We start from the raw sequence: 21839 nt of genomic DNA, 5'->3' as shown, positions 1-21839 counted from the left end.
TGCTTAGGAGAAGTTGCTTCATGTAAATTTCTTAGAGTTAATTGTTGATACTGTAAACTCTAAAGGCTTTCAGAGATCAAGTGGCTAACAAAATTGTCCTCATTCAGTCAGAAAGAGAGAGAGATGGAGGAAGCATGTCTATGTGTGAGGTACAGAGAAAGTGTGTATGTGTCTCACATACACACATGCTCCCTCTGTCTCTCACCAAGCATGTATGTATGGGTATGGGAGAGAAGGAGCATGTTGTGTGTATGCATATGTGCCCCCAGTCTACACAATCTTAGGATGACAGATATGGAGAATGGGATATTTTTAAAATGCTTATTAGTTTTAATTATTGGGTGTTATTTGATATGTCTGCTGTTTTGAAATATTTTATTGATGTTTAGGAAATTTTAAAATTATGTATGGGGAGGTGTGTGCCAAAGAAGTATCTGCCCCAGGTGCCAAATACTCTAGGTACACCTCTGAGTAAGAATATGAACCAGTGAGATGCGTTGGTAAAGCGCCCGGGCCCCTACACAACATGTGTCCAACATGCGGTGAAACTAACATCGCTCATTGCATGCAAATGCATGTTGATGAGGCTATTAGCGACTATTTGTGACTCTTACTAATGTCAATTATGAGAAGTTCAGGAGAATTGTAGAGTAATTTAAAAAAAATGATTTTGGTATAAAATTAAATATTGATAGACAGAGCATTTCAGCTTGCTGTGTATCTGTTTAAAATATTGAAGAGTATGTCTTGTAAGATCACGTGAATATCTTGGAGCTGCTCCAATCTGGTGCATATTGCCTGTCAGGGTGAAACAAGGGACTTTGTTGTGTAGAACAGATGGTTTGGGATTTTTATTGTGTATATAGATTTTGTGTGGAAAATATATATATATAGTGTATATAGATTTTGTGTGGAAAAAAAAAAAATATATATATATATAATGTAAACCAGCAAGATATGTTTTCATGATTGCCGGTATATAAAAACCTTAAATAAATAATAAAAATGTGTGTGATTGAATGATTGGATGGATTAAATTTGTGTTTATAGTCGGTGGATATATTTAATGCATATTATATGTAGTTAATGGAATGTAGGTGAACGGTTACATTTATAAAATTATATGTTATGATGATGATGGTGTAAAAGAATTGTTTTCATGTTCAATAAAGAGAATCATTTTATAGGATATTGATATTAAATATGTTTTGTAAGGTTATCTACCCCAGTTTTCTGTTTAATTAGCTTACAGTAGTTAAGCCAGATCCCCATTTCATCCTTTAAGTTCAATCTGTTAGAAAAGATTTGAACTACTTCTGTACAGGTCCACTGATACCCAATTCAAATAAATGTTGAGGCAACATAGAATAATTCACTGTATTGAACACTGCACACCTATCGAGCAACACATAAGAACATCTTATTTGTATCATCTGCTGTCACTCTGATCGTGTTTATCTTTACTTATCTTCTATACAATTTCAGGCTTTGTTTTTCCAGACCAGTCTTTTTCATCTATATTTTTATTTTAATATTTTTAATTGATCTTTCACTGCACTCCAGTTTCTCTCAAAGTATTATCTGTGCGGCTTTGGTATTTCATTATAATTTTAAGTTTCTTACTGTTCCATTTTTACCATATATTTATTTTTCTCAGATTCTAGGAAGACAACTCAGATCAGTGCATCTGGCAGTAACCAGTCCACTCAGGTCCTTTCTAGACCACTGCAGCCACCACAGACAACTCTGCCACCAGCAGTTGTGCCAACAGGATTACCTTCCCAGACCACCATCCATGTACTACCTACAGGTAACATGTCTGCCATTCATCAGCCAATGTCTAATTTATAGCATTAAGGCGCAATAAATTGAGGACGATTTTCAGAACTAGCTAGCCAGCTAATTCAGTAGTTAATCAGCTAGATCAGAAGTTATGAAAAATGTTCCCCACTGAGTGGCTAAATTTAGCTGCCTAGCCTAAGTAAATAGGTGTTTCTAGAGGCATGGTATGGATGGGGGAGTACACATCTATATTAAATTTTCAAATATGCATGCATATTTTCCTGTATATAATCTATCCACAGATAGAATAGAGGCAAGATACAAAGGTTCTTTTTTACCTATGTAACTTACAGTGAATGTTAAAAGAGAAAGCTATGTGGGTACTTTCTCTTTGAACTTTTGTTACTAGTTACTCAGATACAAATATATCTGCATATATAATATATATATATATATATATATATATATATATATATATATTATGTATACTATATATTAATATAATAATATATAATGCATATATAATAATGCATAAGAAATTCATTAACACCACTCTGAAAGAATGTTTCTTTAAATTACACACCCTAAAGAAATTAAAACCTTTACTCCATCAACCAGACTTTCGTACAGTACTACAAACTACAATATTTTCTAAAATTGATTATTGTAACTCTCTTCTCCTAGGCCTACCTAAAAACTCCATACACCCACTACAAATTCTACAAAACACAGTTGCACGGATATTTACCAACATGTGCAGAAATGAACACATTACACCCGTACTTAAGGAACTGCACTGGCTCCCTATAGCATCCCGAATCCAATACAGAACTCTTTCCATCATACATAAGGCTCTCCACAACCCTGAAATGAACTGGTTCAATGGTTCACTAGTATTCCACGAACCCTCTAAACCAACCAGGAACCAATACCTTGCTTCCATACGCACACCTTCCCCTAGAAACAACAACCTGGCATCTACCAGAGCACGTGCGCTCTCCATAGCTGGCCCTGCCCTATGGAACAAAATGCCCGTAGACCTTCGCCAGGAGGACTGCCTAAAAATCTTCAAAAAAAAACTAAAGACGTGGTTGTTTGCTTAAGCGTACACCTAATCCTAACCTCCTTACATTCCCAGCATCTTCCTCAGCTACACTCTCTTAAGATGTTTCCATATTGAAAGCCTTGTAAGTGATTGTAAATAACCCTACTGCTCTGTACATAAGTTACCTTTATATGCAACTGCTTTTGTCTCATACATATTTCATTTAAGCATTTAGGCATTTATTCTGTTAATAGCTTCATATGTACTCATTGTCTTGTTATTTGTCAAGCGCATATTATGCGCAGTTTCACATTTACTGTAAACCAATGTGATATCCCTGATGAATGTCGGTATATAAAAACCCTTAAATGAATAAAATAAAATAAATATCTTGCACCCTAGACAGCTTAATGAAATGTTGCTGCTTATATGTAGTGTCATTTAGGGAGATTGGAAAAATAGTGAAACTCAGGGTATGTGTAGTAAAAATATTTTGTTTTTGTAAGGAAGATTATGACAGAGGGATAAAACATGGGTAGTTAAAATGTGCTTGAAAGTACACAAGCCATGTGATCTTTTTCTGCCCTCATGTTTCTATGTAGTCTGCCCATCTCTACAATCCTTACCATTCCCTCCAGAATCTCCTGTGTTTATCCCATGCTTTCTTGAATTCAGATACTGACATTATCTCCACCACATCCACTGTTCCATGCATCTATTACCCTCTCTGTGAAGAAATGTTTCCTTAGATTACTCCTGAGTCTACCCCCATGACCTCTTATTCCAGATCCTCTTTTCAGTTGAGAGGACTGCTTCCTGTCACTAGAGGCTCAGCTCGGGCTTCCCTGACCTGTGGACTGGCCTATGGCATTACATCATCATCCTATGCTGTGCAGCTCCTCCCCTCGGGGTGGACCTCCAGAGTACCTCCTGATTGGTGAAGCCTCACGCCCCCTGCTCTGCGGTCTGTCTGGCATTCCTTCCCTCGGGGTCCCTGGCCAGGTATTGCCTCCAGTCTACTCTCACGGGGATCCTCTCCTGGTGCCACGGGATCTCTCTATTTCCTCACCCAGAGCTCTCCGCTGACTCTGACCTCTCCTCCCGATGGTGCAGACCTGTGGGGGTCCTTCCCACAGGTAGTAACAACTTGCATCTCGGGCCAAGGGCCCACATACCCACAAATCATAACACAAACGTGTTCTCTCAGTTCCATTTAAATCAATCTGTCATATTTCAAACATTTCTTCCTAGACCACATGCTATAGGGCAAGCAAGCTCATCATTTAGTAGACTACAAAAGAGCTTTATTATTCTATTCTATTCTTTATTAGAACAAAATATTATAGAAAATTACAACTCTTCACCTCTCAGCTCAGTTAAGCAAGGGGGTATCGGTTACAAAGAGAACTCTTATTGACTTGGATATCTGATTACGTCATTTTCTGATACAATTGGGACCTATATCTTCAGAGTAAAGTGAAAGCCCATCAGGTAAAGGGCTGCCACAGCTACCTTTGACACATCTTCATTTCTCTTCTATAGAAAATATCTGCAAAACTGCTACTTTGTCTTCCATACATACTGTACTTTTACAACTCATTACTGCCTAGAAAATGCCTCCAGTTTTTGAAAAGCAGTTCTTAAAAGCTTATTTAATTAATCTCTAACTCTACCCACAAACCGTGAACAATTAATGTGGGTTGCATAACATCTACAATGCTCAGATAAATTAATCACAACCCTCAGCTACGCACACAAGAGCCAGGCCTCTATCAAGGGGTGGGGGGGATCCAGGGGGCAAGGCGGAGCTGGAAGCTGCCGGAACAGCGGCCATTTGCTGCTGTACTGGGGGATCGCGCGCCGGCAGACTGCCAGCACATGCAACTTACGCCAGTTCAGGAGCTGGCATAAGTTCCAAACTAAAGAAAATTACAAAAGGTAGGGCCTTCAAAGGGGTCAGGGAGGAGATAGAAAGAGGGAAGGTAGGTAGGGGGAGGAAAGTTCCATCCCAGTCCGCTCCTTAACTGGGGAAATCTATCCCCCTTGCGCGCACTGGCCCGGTTTTTATAACATGGGTGCACATGTTATAAAATTGCATCCATGTGCGTGTGTGTGTATTTTGTAAAAATCTACCTGTATATATCTTGGTGATCAAGATTCTCCATTACTCTTAAAATCTTTCATGTAGTAGCATTCTTCTCACTCCTTGAAATGTAATTTTTTACTGGAATACTACATAGGATGTCAAGGAGGACAGGAAGAAGTGAGACTGTCAAGCCCTTAGTCTTAAGGAATGTCCTTTAAATAAGAAATGCCCATGACCTTTTACTTATTCTGTTTGAAGCAATCTGAAGCAATCTGTCTTATGTTTAATCAAGAGCTTCTTTTTACAGGCCTGTTACCCTGGTCAATTTATATGTTCAAAATATACTGCCAACCCAGTGACTTAATGGCAGTAAGTTCACTTTGAAAATATTCAGTGACGCCTGTGTGTACAATGTACACGCAGATTTTACCCACTCTGAGAGCTATTTATACTCTGTATATATAAAGTTAATATGAGCTAATTCAGCTATGTACCTTTTTCACTCGGTCTGTACTGTCTCTCACCAAACTGAACCTCATCCAGAGTAGATTAGGGCTCTGGCAGATCTCATAGGATAAAATTGAGATTATGATTTCTATGGTGCAAACACACTTTTGTATCAGCAAATGTTTGATAGGATTGCAGGTGGGTTAGAACGCAAACATGCACATTCTCATATGTAGCCTCAGTTCTGTGCAATTCCATCCCCAAGGAGCTTCAGCTTGAAGGGGGAAAGTTTAGGTTTAGAAGGCATGCGAAGGCTAATTTATTTAGCAAAATTTTATTAATTTTGGATCAATTTTACAGATCACTATAAATCTGACTGATGACTTAAGATAATATGTTTTTGTGCTGATATTGGGATTTTGAGGAACATGCCTTTTATAGGATCAGCTTGAAACTGATAATTTCTTCATAGGCTTTGTATTTTTTATGGATTTATTGTAATTAATTTATTTTCTTTGTTTAATAATATGTTAACTTTTTATCTGTATTCTGTTTTAGAATTTTGTACTAGTGATATGATCATTTGTTGCATAAACTCAGTTCTTTATATTGCCTTGACCATCTGGAATATGTGATTAATTAAATGTAAATAGTAGCTATAGACATCAGTGTCGCCTCAACCTTAGAAATCTAAATAATTTACTCAGGCTCAGATATATATAACTTGTCATCCAAATAACTAAGATTTCCTAGCGTGTAGCAGATGGACTCAGGACCAATGGGTATAGTGTACTCCTGATAGTAGTTGGAGACAGTCAGATTTCAATCTGACGTCAGCACTACATATACCCGTGCAGGAAGCTCTGCTCTTCAGTATTTCTCAGTCTCCTTAGCAGTTTGGGACTCTACACATGCTTGCACAGCGTTAGACGAAATCCAAACCAAAGAAGAAAGAAAATCTTACCTCTACAAGATGAGCCCCGCTCTCCTGCGGTGATACCTAAGGGTCCCTCCCCCAGTCGAGAATTCCTGAGGTGAATTCTGAGATCCCTCAGAGGTAAGCCTCGGTCCGGTAGCTGGTTCCCGGCGTGGACTTAGCCCCCAGGAATGGGAGTGGCTGAGAGGCAGCGGGTGCAATACCAAGCACGGCAGTGAAGGTATTCCCCTCTCCCCCTGCAGCCAGAGACCGCCCGGCACGAGACCGGGAAGCGCCGAGACAAGGTAAGGTAGAAAACTTTAAGTCTCCGGTCTCTGAGGCTCAGTGAACTGCACAGATCGCCATCCGGTGTCTGTCCCATTGGGTTGAGCCGCCCCGTCCAGGCTAGGCCAAGATCTGGCATGAGGGTCCTTCCACGTGGAGACCCCCTAGGGGGTGTCGCCATCTTGCCTGCGTGGTCATCGGCACCAATTCCCCCCCTTAATCACCGTCTTGTCCACACAAACTACTTGTGCGCACAGCAACGCGCGCACATCTTCCGTTTGCACAGCAATACGCACAAAGGTGCCGGGCACACAGCGACACATTCTCTGTGCCAGGCACACAAATCAGCCTGTGCGCACAGCGGCGCGTGCATCTCACCAAGCACAGGCCTGCATGCACATCTTGCACGCACATTGTCAGCGCACCCAGAACGCACAAATAAGCCTCCCAGCGCGCGCACATACAAGCATAGACGAGTTTGAACCACTCCTCGCGCACAAATCATGGCACCACCGGCAAGAAAAACGAGGGACAAGCCCTCTGCCCAGCCTGCCACCTGAGAGCTGCGCAACACGAAGTGGCCTCTGCCCTGTGCCTACAGTGTGAAGATGCTCTGGGGGAACCGAGACAAGACCCTCCTCAGCCAGTAGAGGAATCCGGCTGCACCATAGTGACAGCTAGAAGGCAACTCTGGCTCCAAAGTTGGTCAGCCGATGTGACTTCCAAAACGAAGCTCATGAGGATGTCTTTTAAAGGTGCCCTTCTGTTCGGAAGCGAACTGGAGAAGTTAGCCGACAAATGGGGCGAATCCCCAGTACCTCGGTTACTGGAGGACAAGAACAAAAGAAACCAATGCCCCTCTCCCTGAAGATCCAAGGGCAGAGGATCCCAGCGTTTCAGACCGTACAAAAACACATACCAAATACCTCGCCCCGCAGGCAGGGGCCAGTCCTTTCGGAACAGACACACAAGAGGGGAGCTGGCTCAGGTCCAGGTCCAGGCCCCAGCCACACCCCACAATGAGAATCAACAGACCCATCCACAGGAAGAAGCATTAGGGGGCAGGCTTGCCCTATTCTACCAAAGATGGGTCGAGATAATGTCGGACAAGTGGGTCCTAATCATCATTCGAGAGGGATACTACCTGGACTTCCACAGTATCCCTCCAAACAAATTTGTGAAATCACCGTGCCACGCCCCCTCCAAGAGGATGGTGGTGGAAACCACACTGACAAAACTGCTCACCCTAAGGGTGATAACACCAGTGCCCACGCACCAACAAACTACTGGGCACTATTCCATCTGTTTTATCGTCCCCAAGAAAGAGGGAACGTTCCAGCCCATCCTGTACCTCAAGTCCATCAATCGCTACCTGAGGGTTCCTCACTTCCGAATGGAAACCCTACGCTTGGTCATAATGGCAGTACAGCCGGGTGAATTCCTGACCTCTGGATCTGTCAGAAGCCTATCTCCACATCCTGGTCCATCATGACCATCAGCGCTTTCTACGCTTCACGATACTGGACTAGCTACTGCCCCTCAGATGTTCACCAAAATCATGGTTGTAGTGGCAGTGACACTGAGGAAAGAAGGAATCCTCGTACATCCATATCTGGACAATTGGCTGATCAGGGCAAAATCTCCAGAGGAAATTCACCAGGCGACCACCATAGTCAAGAATCTACTGCAGAATCTCAGGTGCTTCGTCAACTCAACCAAGAGCTGCCTGCAGCCCTCCCAAGCACTAGAATACCTGGGAGTCTGGTTCGACACAAAACAGGACAAGGTCGTTCTTCCCCCTACAAGGAGAAGGAAACTGATGGACCAGTTGAGAAACCTGTTGACCTGTTTCCACCCCAAGGTATGGGACTACCTCCGGGTCCTTGGCCTCATGACATCAACACTAGAAGTCATCCCTTGGGCAAGGGCCCACATGCGACCACTACAACGTTCCCTACTGTCGCGATGGAACCTGATGCCTCAGAACTACTCCGTTCACCTCCAGCTACTGGCAGAGGTGCGGACCCTGCTCCAGTGGTGGCTACAAGAAGACCATCTGAGCAAGGGAGTAAGGCTATTCCCGCCAACCTGGGTTTTGCTCACCACAGATGCGAGTCTACGAGGATGGGGAACCCACTGCCAGGAACTGACGACCCAGGGGCAATGGAAGCAAGGGCAGTCAGACTAGCCTGCCTTCAATTCAGTCAGACTCAGGGGCGAATCGGTCAGTCATGTTGGACAACGCCATACCAGTTGCCTACATCAACCGCCAGGGAAGAACCATAAGCCAACAGGTATCCCTGGAAATAGACCTCCTAATGGTGTGGGCAGAGGCAAACCTACAAGGGATCTCAGCCACTCACATCACGGGAAAAGACAACGTCACTGTGGATTACCTCAGCAGAGAGAGACTAGACCCAGGGAAATGGAGGCTGTCGACCATAGTCTTCCAATTGATAGTAAACTGCTGGGGAACACCGGCCATGGATCTTCTGGCAACCCGGTCCAATGCCCAAGTTCCCAAGTTCTTCAGCCGCAGACAAGAACCACAATCCCGGGGAATTGATGCCCTCGTCCAGACTTGGCCACAGGAAGACCTGCTGTACTCATTTCTCCCATGGCCACTACTGGGCTGGATCATCTGCAAGATAGAACACCACAGGGGGCTAGTACTTCTAGTGGCCCCGGACTGGCTAAGAAGGCCATGGTACACAGACATGCGAAGACTTCATGCAGGGAACCCTCTGTGCCTACCTCCACACAGGGACCTGCTCCAGCAAGGACAGATCCTCCATGAAGACCCAACTCTATTCTGGCCATTGAGAGGACTCGCCTGAAGAAGAGCGAATACTCGGGGGCAGTGATTGACACCTTACTCCGAGCACACAAGTTTTCCACGTCTCTAACCTACATATGAATATGGAGAATACAGCTCCGCAATGTCCCCTCCTTCCTTCCAAAGGTGGTTTCTCATTTCCATCTAAACCAAATCATCTCGCTGCCATCTCCAGACAAGCATAAGGACTCGGAAGACTTACGCCTTCTTTGCCATCTGAACGTCGGCAGACTTCTAGTCCGATACCTGGAAAGATCGCAATCCATACGAAAGACTGACCACCTATTCGTACTTCACAGCGGGAAGAAACATGGGGAAGTGGCCTCGCAGGCAACCATAGCCTGCTGGATCAAAGAAGCAATCAAGGCGGCCTATGTAGAGGCAGGAAAACCTCCACCTCTACAAGTCAAAGCCCATTCCACAAGGGCCCAGGCAGTGTCCTGGGCAGAAACCAAGATGCTGTCACCCGCCAAGATCTGTCGGGCGGTGACGTGGTCCTCCATTCACACCTTCTCGAGGTTCTACCACCTGGATGTGCAGGCCTGGGAGGACACAACATTCGCAAGGGCAGTACTAAGTGAGCCACGGGCAGCCTCCCACCCGGTTCGGGAGTAGCTTTTGTACATCCCATTGGTCCTGAGTCCATCTGCTACACACTAGGAAATGGAGAAATTACTTACCTGATAATTTAGTTTTCCTTAGTGTAGACAGATGGACTCAGCATCCCACACACGCCTGCCCTAAAATATGGAAACCTCGGGGGACAATCACAATCCCCGAGAGCAAGACAAACACGGGTAAGCCAGACTTTACCCCTAGTTAAGACACCCATAGTTGCCGGGTGTTGGCGTTTCTCGCTTGAGTCCACCGGCGGTTTCCAGCTAGAAATCATGTCAACCAGTTTAAGTTAATCAAGTTAATCAAGTTATTCACACACATATATCCACAATTGCTTTTCGAGAATACTGAAGAGCAGAGCTTCCTGCACGGGTATATGTAGTGCTGACATCAGATTAAAATCTGACTCTGTCTCCAACTGCTATCAGGAGTACACTATATCCATTGGTCCTGAGTCCATCTGTCTACACTAAGGAAAATGAAATTATCAGGTAAGAAATTTCTCCATTATTGGTCACAACATGAAATAAGTTAGCTTTTTTGCCATTGCTAAATAGAGATGTGAATCGGAACCGGAATCGGTTCGGATTCCGGTTCGGATTCACATCGTGTTTTTTTTTTTCGTCCGGCCCGATCGTGGTTTTGTTTATCAGCTGCGCCCGAGCCGATAAACAACAAACCCACCCCGACCCTTTAAAACTAATCCCTTAGCTTCCCCGCCCCCCCCCCCCCCAAAACATTTAACAGGTACATGGAAGGAGCACTGGATGGCCGGCGACATCTTTAAAAGTGGTGCGGGCCATCCAGTGCTCCTACCATGTGACAGGGGCCGGCCAATGGCACGGATACCCTGTCACATGGTAAGGGCTAAGGGCCATCGGCGCCATTTTGATTAGTGGCAGCCGACGGCCCGGGAGTGGAAAATCGCTCCCGGGACCCCCACTGGACCCCCAGGTACCTGTAAAAAGTTTTTGGGGGGGTCGGGAGGGTGGGGGAAGCTAAGGGATTAGTTTTAAAGGGTCGGGGTGGGTTTAGGGGTTAGTTTTGTGTGCCGTTTTTCCCGCCCTCCCCCAAAACGATAAGAGAACCCCCACGAACAATATCGTGGGGTTTTCCTATCGTTTTGGGGGAGCCCCCGATTTCTGACAATTTTGAAAATATCGACGATATTTTCAATCATCCAAAACCCGATTCACATCCCTGTTGCTAAATTCATACACTTGGTACCATTTTGAGCTACATTTTTGTCTAGAATGCTGATTAGCTTGAGTAAGATATCTTTATTAGGTTAATTTCTGATTGGACATCTCACATGGTTTTAAGCATATAATATAGGTTTGTAGCTTTGTGTATGGTAGAGCTGAGTGAGGGAGTTCATTTTGCTGCATAATTCTATGTATTCTTTTTTTGTAACATCTTGCGCTTCTTTGTGATCATTTTCAGCTCAAACAACAGTGAACGTGACACATCGTCCAATAACTCAGACTACAACAAGAGTGCCCATCTCAAGAGCCCCCACTAGCCAACAACTGGTATACACTACCCTTGCCACACCTGCAAATCAGACAGTACGAAATGGAGTCATGCAAAACCAGGGAGTACGACAAGTCAACCCACAGGCCGGAGGTAAAATCCCTCAATCTGCTTCCTATAATCCTGCATAGCTCTTCAGCACAGCATTTATGTGTAGATAGATCAGTTTCATAATTGAGATTTATGCCCACCATGTCTTTCTATGAATTTGATTATTCTTCCTCCCTCTTTCCTTTTTCTTCAAGTTCCTTAGTCTTTCTCTCACTTTTGTGGTCCTTGCTAGATATTAGTAGTTTTCCACTACTTCTTCCTAAAAACTGCTTTTATTATTATTATTATTATTATTATTATTTTATTATTTATAAATTTTTATATACCGCCGCTCATCAAAGATATCACGTCGGTGTACAGTGAACAGGAACTTACGCCGGGGCGTTTTACATTTAACAGAGTTATATAAGCGTTATACAATTAAAAAAGGCAAGTATATAAATATTTGAACATAAAACATGTAGAATCTTTTAAAAAAAAAACAAAACAAAACAGAACTATCATTTAGTTGTAACTTAACTGAGCTGAATTAAAACAATACTATAGAGTATGAGGGTTCAAGGGAGATAGGTAAAAGCTAAGGGAGAGGGTTAGAAGGTGATGGAGTTCTAAATTAGAAGTGGTAAGAGGGGAGCTGATTGTGCTTTTCTCAAATGCATCTCAGTAGAAGGTTGATTATGTCTTTTTTTTTTTTTTTTCAAATCACTTAGAATTGCAGATAGGCGATTAAATACATTTATAAATATATAAAATAAACAAGAGTAGACTCTAAGATCTTTCACTGATATAATAGGTTAAATAGGTCACCATTTCTAATTTTCACACCAGTGAGTTAGCTATTTAGTTAACCTAACATTTCTCTAACTGGTTGTTGCTAATTTCTTATCACTAGTATGCTAAATACAACCTCCTGTAAGATGAGTTTAGGGCTAGGATGGAAGGCTAGCACTCACCTTTAGCACAATTTTGCATTCCTTACTACCTGCAGTCTCAACATGCCACAGTGAACCTCAGTTCTGGTCAGCTCCAGAAGATTATAATACATTTGTCTTTCTCTGCTTTCTTACCACACATCGGTATATTTTCACATGAGCCCCCTCAAAGCACCCTCACACACAGACCCTCATATATGCCCCCGCCGCCATCAGGTTTGCTATCAGTAAATTATTCAGCCATTATTGACACCTTAATCTCCTCACAAGTTGAATTAAAAATGTTATTATTCAAGGGGATTTCTCAGTCATGTTCGCATGGGACTGGGAGAACATTCTCCATGAACTATCCATTCTGGAGGAATTCCTTAAGGGAGGTATTGGATGTAGATACCCAGTGAAATATTTCACCCTGTGACATTCTCATGTAGCACCATGGTTTTCATGCGAGATAAAGGCTGCTGAGAGCCAGCTGCAATTCACTGAATGTTCTGGGTATAAGTCCAATCATCTGCTGCTTTATCTACTTATATTGCTTATTTAGCAAAGTAAAAATTGATAATTGTAAGAGTTAAAATATCTATTTCCTAGCATGTAGCTATATGGACTCAGGACTAGTGGGTTATGTGCTCTTCTGCTAGCAGATGGGAGACGGAGTCAGATTTCAAAGCTGTCATCACCTTAGATATACCCCTGTAGTGACCTCAGCTCCTCAGTATCTCATGGTCTCCTAGCAGATGCAAACGCTATCCCCACACTAGCACAGTGCTAGAGAAATTGCAGCACAGAGAAGAAATTCTTACCTTCACTTTAAAGAGGATCGAGCCCCACTCTCCTGTGGTGATACCTAAGGTTCCCTCCCCAAGGTGAGAATTCCTGAGGAGATTTTCGAATCCCTCAGAAGTGCGCCTTGGTCCGGTAGCCAGCTCCCGGCATGGATTTAGCCACTAGAGTGGCTGAAAGGCAGCGGGTGCATAACCGAGCGCGGCGGTGAAGGTTAAGCCCTCTCCCCCTGCAGCTGGAGACTGTCCCTGCACGCAGCCGGTAAGTGCTGAGAGCAGGTAAGCAGGAAACTTTAACTTAAGGTCTCCGGGCTCGGAGTGCCATACCGACTCAGTTTTCCATCCGGCGAGGTAAAGGGGAGCACCGATCGGATTGAACAGCCTTGGTTGGGCTAGGCCCCGGTCCAGTGCAGTGGTCCAGACATGTGGAGACCCTCGGTGATGCCATCTTACGCATGGGGGTTTTTGGCGCCATCTTCCCTCTTCGGCCGTCGGTACGCGCAGGGCAGGCTGGGTGGTCAGTGCGCCCAACTTGCGCGTTGCTAGCATAGCCGTGCGCATAAGTGCACACGCGCATATCGAGTCACATTACCTATGCATCTATACACAGGCAATGGCACCAGCGGCAAAGAAGCTCAGAAGGCACTCCCTTTGCACAGCCTGCCACATCAGAGTCGCACAGCCTGAACTGGAGGCCCTGCATGTGTCATCATTGTGAAGAGGCCCGGTGGGAACATCCAAGCCTGGTCCCTCACAGTCGAAGGATGGGTCGGGACTACCCCATACAACAGCACCCCGGACCTAAGCAACTCCAAAATGACATTTTCTCCACAAGAGGCCATTTCAATGGCTCCCTACTCCGATTCCCTCTGGGGCTAATATGGACCCAGGGGCCTTCTCCTGGTTGGAATTTTTCCAGGGACTGCAAGCCTTTGTTCAGGCACAGTCATCCCCGACGGTGACCCGGATGGAATCCCAGCCGGGTACACCTGACCCTCCTGGTCCTGCTCGAGTGCCTTGAGACATGCCTCGCCTCACCAAGAATTTCTCTGACAGGGACCTGGACACCACAGATGATAGGGGCACACTGGAGGAAGCGGAATTCCCTCCTGGCCTGGAACCATACAGAACCATGCTTCTTCCACAGGGATGAATTGCCAGCCCTTGTTTCCCAGACTCTGGGGATTCCAGGCACGGACTCGAACCAAAGAAGAACCCCATCTTGGTGTCCCTTCGTAAAGCCTCATGCTATTTCCCAATGATAGAAGCCATCCAGGAACTGATTGACCTGGAGTGGGTTGCCCTAGAGGCGAGCTTTTAAAGGAGGTCAGGCCTTGGAAGCCTTGTACCCTCTGGAACCAGTGACCAAGGAGCGCCTGCGTTTCCCGAAAGTGGACGCCATGGTCTGCGCCATTTCAAAATGAACAACCATCCCCGTTGAGGGTGGGCAGCATTGAAGGATACTCAAGATAGACTATTAGAATCCATTCTTAAACAAGCCTTCGACGCAACAGCAATGATACTGCAGATCGCTGCCTGCTGTGCGCTGGTGGCACTCTCCTGTTTGCTTCTCTTGAGGGAAGCAGATAATTCCGGAAACTATGCCGGAGAAAATATTAAACCGCAGCCTTCCTGACAGACGCAAGCTCAGACCTGGTGCGTACCTCAGCAAGAGGAGTAGCCTCGGTAGTGGCGGCCAGAAGGCAGTTATGGTTGCGGAACTGGACTGCAGATGCAACTTCTAAGGTGAATCTCACAAGAATGCCCTTTAAGGGATCTCTCCTGTTCAGAAGCAAATTAGAGAAATTAGCCAGCAAGTGGGATGAATCTCCAGTGTCTCAGCTACAGGAAGACAGAGGAAAAAGATCCCAGCGTCCTTCTCCCAGAAGAGATAAGGGCAGAGGCTCCCAACGCATTCAACCCTATAGGAATTTGTCGTTCCAGGCACTTCGTCCCTCCGGGAGGTCCCAGTCCTTTCGGAACCAACAAACCAAGAGAGGAACGGGTCCGGGAGCAGGCTCAAACCGAGCTCTCCAATGAGAATGGGCTGACCCATCCACAGGAAGAGGAAATAGGGAGTCGACTTCCCTCTTCTACCAACAATGGGTCAAAATCATGTCAGACAAATGGGTACTAAACATCATTCGAGAAGGTTACTTCCTGGAGTTTCGCAGCATCCATCAGGACAAATTTATGATATCACCCTGCCACTTCCACACCAAGAGACTGGCAGTGGAATCCACTCTGACAAGACTACTCAGTCTGAAGGCTATAACTTCGGTACCTACACCCCAGCAAAATTTGGGACGTTATTCCATCTATTTTATCGTTCCCAAGAAAGAAGGATCATTCCAATCCATCTTGGACCTCAAGAACATCAACCATCATCTGTGGATACTACACTTCCGCATGGAGACTCTCCGCGCCAAAATAATGGCAGTACAACCGGGAGAGTTCCTAACCTCCCTGGACCTCTCCGAAGCCTACCTTCACATCCCAGTCCATCAAAACCACCAACATTTTCTACGCTTTGCAGTACTGGGACACCATTACCAGTTCCGAGTGCTACCCTTCGGCCTGGCGACCACCCTCAGAACATTCTTCAAGATTATGGTGGTCGTGGCGGCAGCACTGAGGAAGGAAGGGATCTTGGTACACCCTTTCGTGGACGACTGGCTGATCCAAGCGAAGTCTTCGGAAGAGAGCCGGCAGGTGACTAACAGAGCCAAGATCCTACTGCAAGAACTCGATTGGGTCGTGAACACGGTCAAGAGCAGTCTGCAGCCCTCTCAGTCCTTAGAGTACCTGGGGCCCGCTTTGACACCAAACAGAACCAAGGTCTTCCTCCCTCCCCCGAGGAGGAGAAAACTGATGGAACAATTATGACGATTCACCACTACACGCCCCAAGGTATGGGACTATCTTCAAGTCCTCGGACTCATGGCATCAACCCTGGAGGTCATACCGTGGGCAAGGGCTCACATGCGACCACTCCAATGCTCCTTATTGTCACGCTGGAACCCACTGTCCCAAGACTACTCAATTCGCCTCCACCTACCAGGAGAGGTATATTCTCATCTTCAGTGGTGGCTACAGGAAGACTACCTAAGCAGAGGAGTAAGCCTATCCCCACCAAACTGGATCGTGCTCACCACAGACGTGAGCCTCCGAGGGTGGGGAGCCCACTATCAGGAAGTGACTGCCCAGGGACAATGGAACAAGGAAGAGGCAGGATGGGAACATAAACTGCCTGGAAGCTCGAGCAGTCAGACTAGCATGCCTGCGATTCAGCCACGGGCTCCAAGGACAACCGATTTGAGTGATGTCTGACAACGCCACAACGGTTGCCTATATCAACTGCCAGGGAGGAACCAGCAGGTGTCTCTGGAGATAGACCCTCTCATGGCATGGGCGGAGGTAAACCTACAAGGGATTTCGGCCTCACACATCGCAGAGAAAGACAACGTCTCAGCGGACTTCCTCTGCAAGAAAGCTTGGACCCGGGGGAATGGGTGCTGTCGACCAGAGTAAACCCCTGGGGCCCCCCAGCCATGGACCTATTGGCCACACCTCTCAATGCCCAAGTCTCCAGGTTCTTCAGCCGCAGACGAGAGCCGCACTCCCAAGGAATCGACACCCTTGTCCAGACCTGGCTAGAGGAGGACTTACTGTACGCCTCATCCACAAGATAGAGCACCACATGGGACTAGTTCTACTAGTGGCCCTGGATTGGCCAAGACACCCATGGTACACAGGCATGCAAAGACTCCTTGCAGGGAGCCCTCTGTGCCTACCTCCACACATGGACTTTCTCCAGCAGGGCCCGATACTTCACGAAGATCCATCTCTATTCTCTCTTACGGTCTGGTCCTTGAGATGATTCGCCTGAGGAAGCGCGGTTACTCGAAGGCCGTGATTGATACCCTGCTTGAGCGCATGGAAGTTCTCAATATCTCTGGCATACATATGGATATGGAGGATGTTCGAAGCCTGGTGCGAGGCCCGCGGGGCATCCCGCGAACAGCCAAGATTCCCATGATTCTGGAATTTCTATAGGACGGTATGAAGAAAGGGTTATCACTCAACTCCCTCAAGGTTCTGGTAGCAGCCCTCTCCTGCTTCAGAGCCGAAGTGAACAGAATCGGTCTATCAGCTCATCTGGACTTGACCCGTTTCCTAAAAGGGGTTAAGCAACTTTGACCACCCCTAAAGTGGCCGGTTCCCCTATGGAACCTCAATCTGGTATTGGACTTTCTAGCAGGGGCTTCCTTCAGACCAGTGCGCGGTCTGTCACTATGCCTCTTAACATTGAAGACGATGTTCCTGGTGGCAATATGTTCAGCCCATCGCATCTCTGAGCTGGCACTATCCTGCCAGGACTCATTCTTAGGTTCACTTCAGGAACGATACAGCTTCGCACCATCCCCTCCTACCTACCTATCAAAAGGTCTTTACCTGCTTCACGGAAAAGGGCTTCAGTTTGTTCTATTCTGAAAAACATTATTGGATCATTCTGATCCTATAAATTACCACCCAAGTTCTTCAATACCTTTTTTAGCTAAAGTAATAGAACAGGTAGTTTTGAAATTGCTTCAGTAGTATTAGATGAGCATGAAATCCTTGGCTTTAGAAGGTGCACAGTACAGAAATCATGTTGCTACCTAGTCTTTATGCTTTCCAGCTCAAATTTGATATGCACAATAAATTTATCTTGGTGTTACTTTCCATATCATATGCCCTTTGTACTTTAAACGGCACAGCTTTTGTCCTTTTGACTTATCTAGGGATCACATCTCTTCTTGAATGGTTCATATTGTTTTTGGAAGGCTGTATTCAACAGATCAGAACTGATTTATCTACTACTTCCCTTTTTCCAGTCAAAGCCAGAGTTCCACTGGGCTCAGCTTTTGTGGTCTTCTTGTTCAACATTTATATTTGTCCCATTTATAAAGTGCTTTCTGAGTTGCATATTGTCTCTATGTAGATAATATCAATTCTTTGTTTCCTCTATGCTGAATGATGCCCTTGATCTGGTCACCAAATATCTTTCTATCATATGTTGTTGATGTTTAAGAACTGGTTAGCTTTGAATATCAGCAAAACAGCGTTTCTTTGGCAGATTCCTTCCTCCTGACATCCCGTCTCTTCTGCACTTTGAAGAATGGACAGTTCTGGGGCTTTGCAAGTCCAAAACCTGGGTATTGTCCTTGACCGTTCTCTGCATCTGCAACCGCAAGTCAAATTAGCTGTCAAGAGCTCCTTTTTTTAAATTGTGACTACTATACAGACTGAAGCCCTTTCTCAGTGAAGATGATTTCCCATTGGTTTTGTAGGCCTTGGTTTTAATTGGCCTGGATTATTGTAATGCGGGTTATTAAAGACTTCCAGTGACTGCTTTTAAAGTCTTGCAAGCCATACAGAATGTCATGGCTCATATTTTAATCAGTGCTAAATTGAGAACTCACATCCCTTTTGATTTATATTTGTTACATTGGCTCCCTGTTCAGAATTTTAACACTCATCCACAAGGCTCTAAATGAAAACACTCAGCCTGTAAAAGCACTGTTTTAAAAATTAACAGACCGTCCTGTTTAAGATTCTCTGGGACTGATCTATTTGATGTGGCTTCTGTACGTTTTGCACAGTGGCCAGAGATCATCATGAGATCTTTTGCGGTTGTGGGGCCAATACTGGAACTCTCTCCTTATAGAGTTAAGAGCTGAGAAGCAATATAAAGACTTTTAGGAAGCAACTAAAAACTTTGGGGGTAATTTTCAAAGGAGTTACACGTGTAAACGTAACATACTATTCTAGCAATTTTCAAAAGCCATTTGTGCACTTACATGTGTAAACACTATTGCCATGTCAATGATATATATTGTAGCAATTTTAAAAAGCCCACTTACATGCATAAAAATGCATTTACACGTGTAAAACCCAGTTTTAAGCATGTAAATCCTTTTGAAAATTACCCTTTGCTTTTTACCCAGGTGTTTGGAACTGTAAATAGCATGCAGAGCATTTTAGGTAATACAATTTAGGCATGGCTTGGTTTTAGATGAATATGCAGGTTAGGTCCCAGATGTGAAGAGATATCAGAGAAATAAGCATCTGTGGTGTTAATGTGTAGTTGTTGACACTTAGTGAGTATTGTAAATTCTTAACTATAATTTTTATGATATTGTATACTTGTAATATATGTAGTCCTTTTTTAAAATAATCAACTTCCCTCTTGTGTCAGCATTATAAATGGGGGTAGAGGATGTGGTTCATTCCTGAGTAAAAGCCTCACTTTAAGGTCCTTAGGGTATAGAGATTAGGACCCATAAAAACAACCTCCACATACAGGGGGAAGTTACAAATAAATTCATTACTGTAACAGAATGTCAATAAAGATAATTTGACAAACTACATTTACATAGTGAAGAAGTTGTAGTCTGACACATCTTAATAACCTGTACTGTGTAGTGGGTTGAAAGATGGTGGTTTTAGCCCTGTAGTCTAGATCACCCAAACATACTAAGAAAATGACACCTGACTACAGCTTATGTGAAGTAGGAAAATGTATATTCTCCGTAGACAAGCAGGATGGTAGTCCTCTCATATGGGTGACATCAGATGGAGCCCTGATGCAGAAAATGTATGTCAGAGTTTCTAGAACTTTGACTAGGCACACAAAGCATGTCCAGCATGCCGTATACTATGCGTCCACACAGGGTCACTCTCCAGTCTTTTTCCATGGAGCTGTAAGCCTCACAATGTGAGTGAGCTCACGCTGGCTGTTTTTGGCTTTGTGGAAAACTTTTTTTTTTTTCATGCTTTTCATATGGTTTTCCTCTTTGTTCCGTTGCCGGGTACCTCTCGGTGCCCTTCAGTAGTATCTCCTAGTCCTCCTTCCTCATAGACGGTGTTAGCATCAGCAACATTCGAAGAGGAGTTGGATCGCCGAGTCCAGTTAGCAGTGGACCAAGTGCTGCAAGGCTTTGGTCCCATGGCACCGACGGTACCAGACCCGGTGCCGCCCATCCTTGTACCACTTCTGGAGAAGCTCAATGTGATCATCGGTGCATTACCAGCCCAGCTAGTGTGTGTTCCCAGGACAGCATTGATGCCCAGCAGGGGGCACCAAGGCTTCCCCCTACTGATATGGTGGTCGTCGCCTGTTCCTCCGAGGAGACCAGTGGAAGCGCTGAGGCCTGCCACCTCCCCCCCTTCCAGTTCTACCGGTGCCTGTACCTCTGGACGAAGGCCGAGTACCTGCTCCAAGGGTCCCTTCAGAACCTTCCTAAGGAAATTGTAGCAGTCCTGAATCATGAGATCCTTAAGGAATTGCTGCTGAGGATATGGGAACACCCCCCTCCCAGTGCCTCCTGTTAATAAGAAGGCAGAAGGGGTATACCTTGTCCAGAAAGCTGCCGGATTAAATAAGCATCAGCTGTTCTATCAGTCGGTGGTGGATGAATCCACCCTCGAGGGCGAAATGCTCTCGGACTCATTCCTTGGTACCCCCGGGGAAGGACCATAAAACAATGGACACTTTTGGGAGGAAGGTGTTTCAAGATGCCATGCTCATTGCCTGCATCGCTGCCTACCAGCTCTGTATAAGCCTGTACTTGTGGGACATCTGGAAGCAGGTGCAGAATGTGGCTGAACAGCTGCCTCAACAGCATCAGGACACCCTCATGTTGCTGGTGCATAAAGGCCTGGAGTGCGGAAAACACGAAGTCCAAACGACCTATGATGTTTTCAAGATGGCAGGAGTCAGCGCCCGCAGAATGGCATGGCTGTTGGCCTTGGATATCTGACCAGAGGTACAGGAACGATTCACTGACGTGCCGTGTACTGGAGAGAATTTCTTCAGAGATAGAGTGATGGACACTGTGGCCCAACTTCAGGACCACCATGAAACCCTCTCTGCCAGTATTCTGGACCCGTCCTCCTCTTCTAGGAGGCCAGTGAGACTAGGGCCAAGGAAGTATTTTCTTTCACCAAAGAAAGTGCTATCGCCTGCCCCCTTATTCCCGTCAATACCATCAGGGCTCTTGCAGCTGTCCTAGGCAGCAGAGAGCCCCCAAGCCCCAGCCAGCTCCTCAGTCAACTCCAGGGACAGGATTTTGACTTGGTCGTAAGGAGCATATGCCAGTTGACTGTACCCGGGACAATGGACACTCCAGTCAGAGGAAGGCTGCGGTTGTTTGCAAACCAATATAGTGGCCCAATTTAACTTCGAACCAGTAAATTTTGTCCATCTCCCATCAGGCGTACCAATTGAACCTTTTGGTTGCCCCACCAAATTGGGGGGACACCCAATAGGTTTTGCAGGCTGGTAGCACATCAGGAAGTACTACTAGTGGCGCTGGGAGTGGATATTTTCCCATATCTGCATGATCAGTTGGTCAAGAGCACATCTCAAGCAGAGGCCACCAAGTCCATGCGCTTCATCATTTGGATGTTGGAGTCACTAGGGTTCGTTCTCAACTACTCAAAGTCCCATCTCAGCCAATCACTTCAATTGGACTTCATAGG

At 45.4% G+C, this 21839-nt stretch overlaps 1 protein-coding gene across 5 annotated transcripts in view; it reads left to right on the top strand.

Annotated features, from left to right (window-relative positions):
* ATF7IP (activating transcription factor 7 interacting protein) overlaps positions 1-21839 on the top strand; it is a 331366-nt gene that overhangs the window by 293980 nt on the left and 15547 nt on the right. For all 5 annotated transcript variants that reach the window (XM_029590341.1, XM_029590340.1, XM_029590343.1 and 2 more), the window contains 2 exons: positions 1658-1810; positions 11459-11641. In XM_029590341.1, the coding sequence (XP_029446201.1) occupies positions 1658-1810; positions 11459-11641 (336 nt within the window). The remainder of the gene's footprint in view (positions 1-1657; positions 1811-11458; positions 11642-21839) is intronic.

Source organism: Rhinatrema bivittatum, chromosome 2, assembly GCF_901001135.1.
Source record: "Rhinatrema bivittatum chromosome 2, aRhiBiv1.1, whole genome shotgun sequence".
NCBI lineage: Eukaryota > Metazoa > Chordata > Amphibia > Gymnophiona > Rhinatrematidae > Rhinatrema > Rhinatrema bivittatum.
This window is presented reverse-complemented; position numbering and strand designations above follow the sequence as displayed.